The sequence below is a fragment of the Acanthisitta chloris genome, unplaced genomic scaffold, assembly GCF_000695815.1.
Source record: "Acanthisitta chloris isolate BGI_N310 unplaced genomic scaffold, ASM69581v1 scaffold31778, whole genome shotgun sequence".
Taxonomy (NCBI): Eukaryota; Metazoa; Chordata; class Aves; order Passeriformes; family Acanthisittidae; genus Acanthisitta; species Acanthisitta chloris.
In genome coordinates, this window is record NW_008689146.1 from 1 (window position 1) to 2,652 (window position 2,652).

The 2,652-nt window shown below is 51.8% G+C and overlaps 1 protein-coding gene across 1 annotated transcript; it reads right to left on the reverse strand.

Annotated features, from left to right (window-relative positions):
• Positions 1–534: 534 nt before the first annotated feature.
• CFAP20 (cilia and flagella associated protein 20) lies at positions 535–2,389 on the reverse strand (the record flags this gene model as incomplete). Its single annotated transcript, XM_009081320.1, has 3 exons — positions 535–715; positions 1,109–1,234; positions 2,310–2,389. Coding segments are annotated over 3 exons (387 nt in total), but the record flags the coding sequence as incomplete, so codon positions are not given.
• Between the last annotated feature and the right edge of the window lie 263 nt (positions 2,390–2,652).

The window sequence follows — 2,652 nt, forward strand, 5'->3', positions numbered from 1 at the left end:
CTGGACACAGTGAACATGAATCTGTAGTGTATGGAACAAGTTCCATGTCCTCAGTGGGAACAAACACTGCATCAGCTCTCGACCAAGGGGCTCGGTGAAGGCAGGGTCACTCCACAACCACTGGGAAACCAACTTACCAGGGACATGTATGAAGTGTACACCCTGGGTCTTTCTCAGCCAGGCTCCTGCTTGGCCAGTTGCTGTCTGGCCTATCTGGACAGTAACGCAGCACACAGCTAATTCCCAGCAGACTTCCACCTTCATAGCATGCCACAGGAAACTTGAGGTGCACTGCAACTCTCATCCGAACCAAGAGCCAGCCAGAGAAATGGGGTCCTTCATCCCAGTCTGGTCCAGTGAAGTGAGCCCTCAGCTGGGCCTTTGCTGCCCTCCTGCAGCACTCTGAATATAGTGGGGCTGGCACGCAAACCACCCAGGGCTAAACCTGTATTCCCAACCTACTGCAAGGCTGTCCCAGCCAGCAGGAAGATTACCAGCCGTTGGTTTCTGTGGGAGGCCATGCCTGCTTCTCACCTGCACCCTCAGGGTCTCAATGTAATTTGTCCCGTAAGCTCGGCGCGTGAAGTCTGACAGGTTGAACTGGATTTGGTTCCAGCCGTCGTCCAGACGCATGGGCATGGTGCAGATGAAAGGCTTCACCCGAGTTGTGGTGTTGTAGTTACTCGCCCGGAAACGTCGGCGCACATTCTTGTCTCTGGTAGTTACTTGCCCGGAAACGTCGGCGCACATTCTTGTCATCCAGCACCTGGGGCAAGGAGGGCAGGCTGCTGACCTGGGTCATGGCCCCGACTGCCCAGGACGGAACCTGTTCTAGACACAGGCTGTACCCGTCTCTGAGAGGGTTCTCCTACTCCCACCCTCCATTTCACAGCAGAAGTAATTTTAACACAAGAAACAAACCCATTTTCAGGAATAGCAACGATGTGCTTGGTGAGCTGACTGATGCCCCATAGCAGAAGACCTGATAGATCACATGGCCAAGAAAGCAAAACTGTTTGGGAAGCACTCGCTGCCTGGGACAAGTTCCAACACAAGACTACAGGCTCCCTGGCACCTTCCTCGCTGGTCCCTGGAGGAGCCTCCCTACTGCACACTCCTCACCTGCACTTCAAAAGTGAAGTAATTCTTCAGGTTCTTGATGATCATCACTAGAAAAGGTAGTTTGATGCCCAGGGTCTTCTTTGGGTCAGCAGGGCATGTGATGTACGTGGTACTGAGAAGGGACAGAAAAACACTTTAGGATCTCACATAGCACAAAGAGCACAGCCTGGGGTGACACGAGTCACTCCCTTGGCCCAGTGCAGCCTTAGAGGACAGAAAGAAAAGGATAGCTGTGATTGTAAGACCTCAGCAACAACCAGAGCTTCCTATAACAGGAGGGAGAGTTTCAGAGGTAACTGCAAGGAGAACAGGACAAAAGGCCCAAATGCATTTCAAACCCACTTTTCTCACTCAGAGCGTGAAATACCTTCCTGGACAGCTTTACCTCCCCAGGTTCAAGGCCATGTCAGCACTTTTGTATAACACAATCTCCTCCTACCCTTGACTGAACAGGTAGAGCCCTCCAGAGCACAGCAGAGGCCCCGTGTGCTCTATATGGCTGGGAAAACAGAGGTCATGAGCCCTAGAAGTACACGTCACGCCTGGCAAGTTCTGTATCAACACTTCTTGGGGGAAGAGAAGTGTTGGCTCAGCCTGTCTGCAGGAGAGGAGTCTCCACTGCCCTTATAAGGAGCGCCCTGCTCTGAATCACCCCTGGAGAAGCCTTGGAGACTCTGAGCCTGCTCACAGAGCTGGCGTCTGTCTCCTGGGTCGATGGAGGCAAAGTTGCTAAGTGAAGCACCACAAGCAACTCCCCTCATAAATCTCCCTTTGATCTTCCTGCTGTAGGGAGAGCAGCTGTCACGTGGGGAGAGCAGCAGAGCAGGCCTAAGACAATACAAGATGCAGCAGACAGTGCTGCTTTCTCAGTAACTGAGCTGACTGGGACTAGGTATCAAACATAGCTTTTTCCCCCCCTCAGGTGATGGAAAAATGATGGGACTATTTTTTTATCCCTTAGCCTCACTAAGGATGACAGAGAGGTCTACAAGCACATCCAGGGAAAGGCAGGGTACAGTGCCACAGAGGAGTATCAGTGATCTGACCTCAGATTCTTCAATTTATTGACAACGAGATTGCAGTAGACCTTGAAGATGTCTGCTGGGCACTGACATCTCTCACTCTGCTCCAGGGCAGAGTGTGCCCCCCCAGGGCACATTAGGGCAGAAGACAATGCCTTCTCCTACCTGACATTTGTTCCTTCAATCTCCAGCACCAGCGACTGAATGTCATTGTCTGTGATTCGCTTGATGTGGCCATTGCGTACCTGGAACAAAAGTGAGGCAGACAGCACAGACGTTACTTGAGAGGGAAACAGGAGGTGCACACAGCTCTATCGAAAGGCGGAGGAGAAAGATCCCTGGAGGACCCATCTACATTCACTTGGCCCTTATTCTCCTGGACTCAGCCATTTCCAAGGCTTTCATCACCACACCAGAGTGCCAGGAGTCTGAGCAAGAGTTTATGGCCCAGTACACTGCACTAACACTGAGTGCAAGGCTTCCATCTATCAAAATATGCTACAGTGAA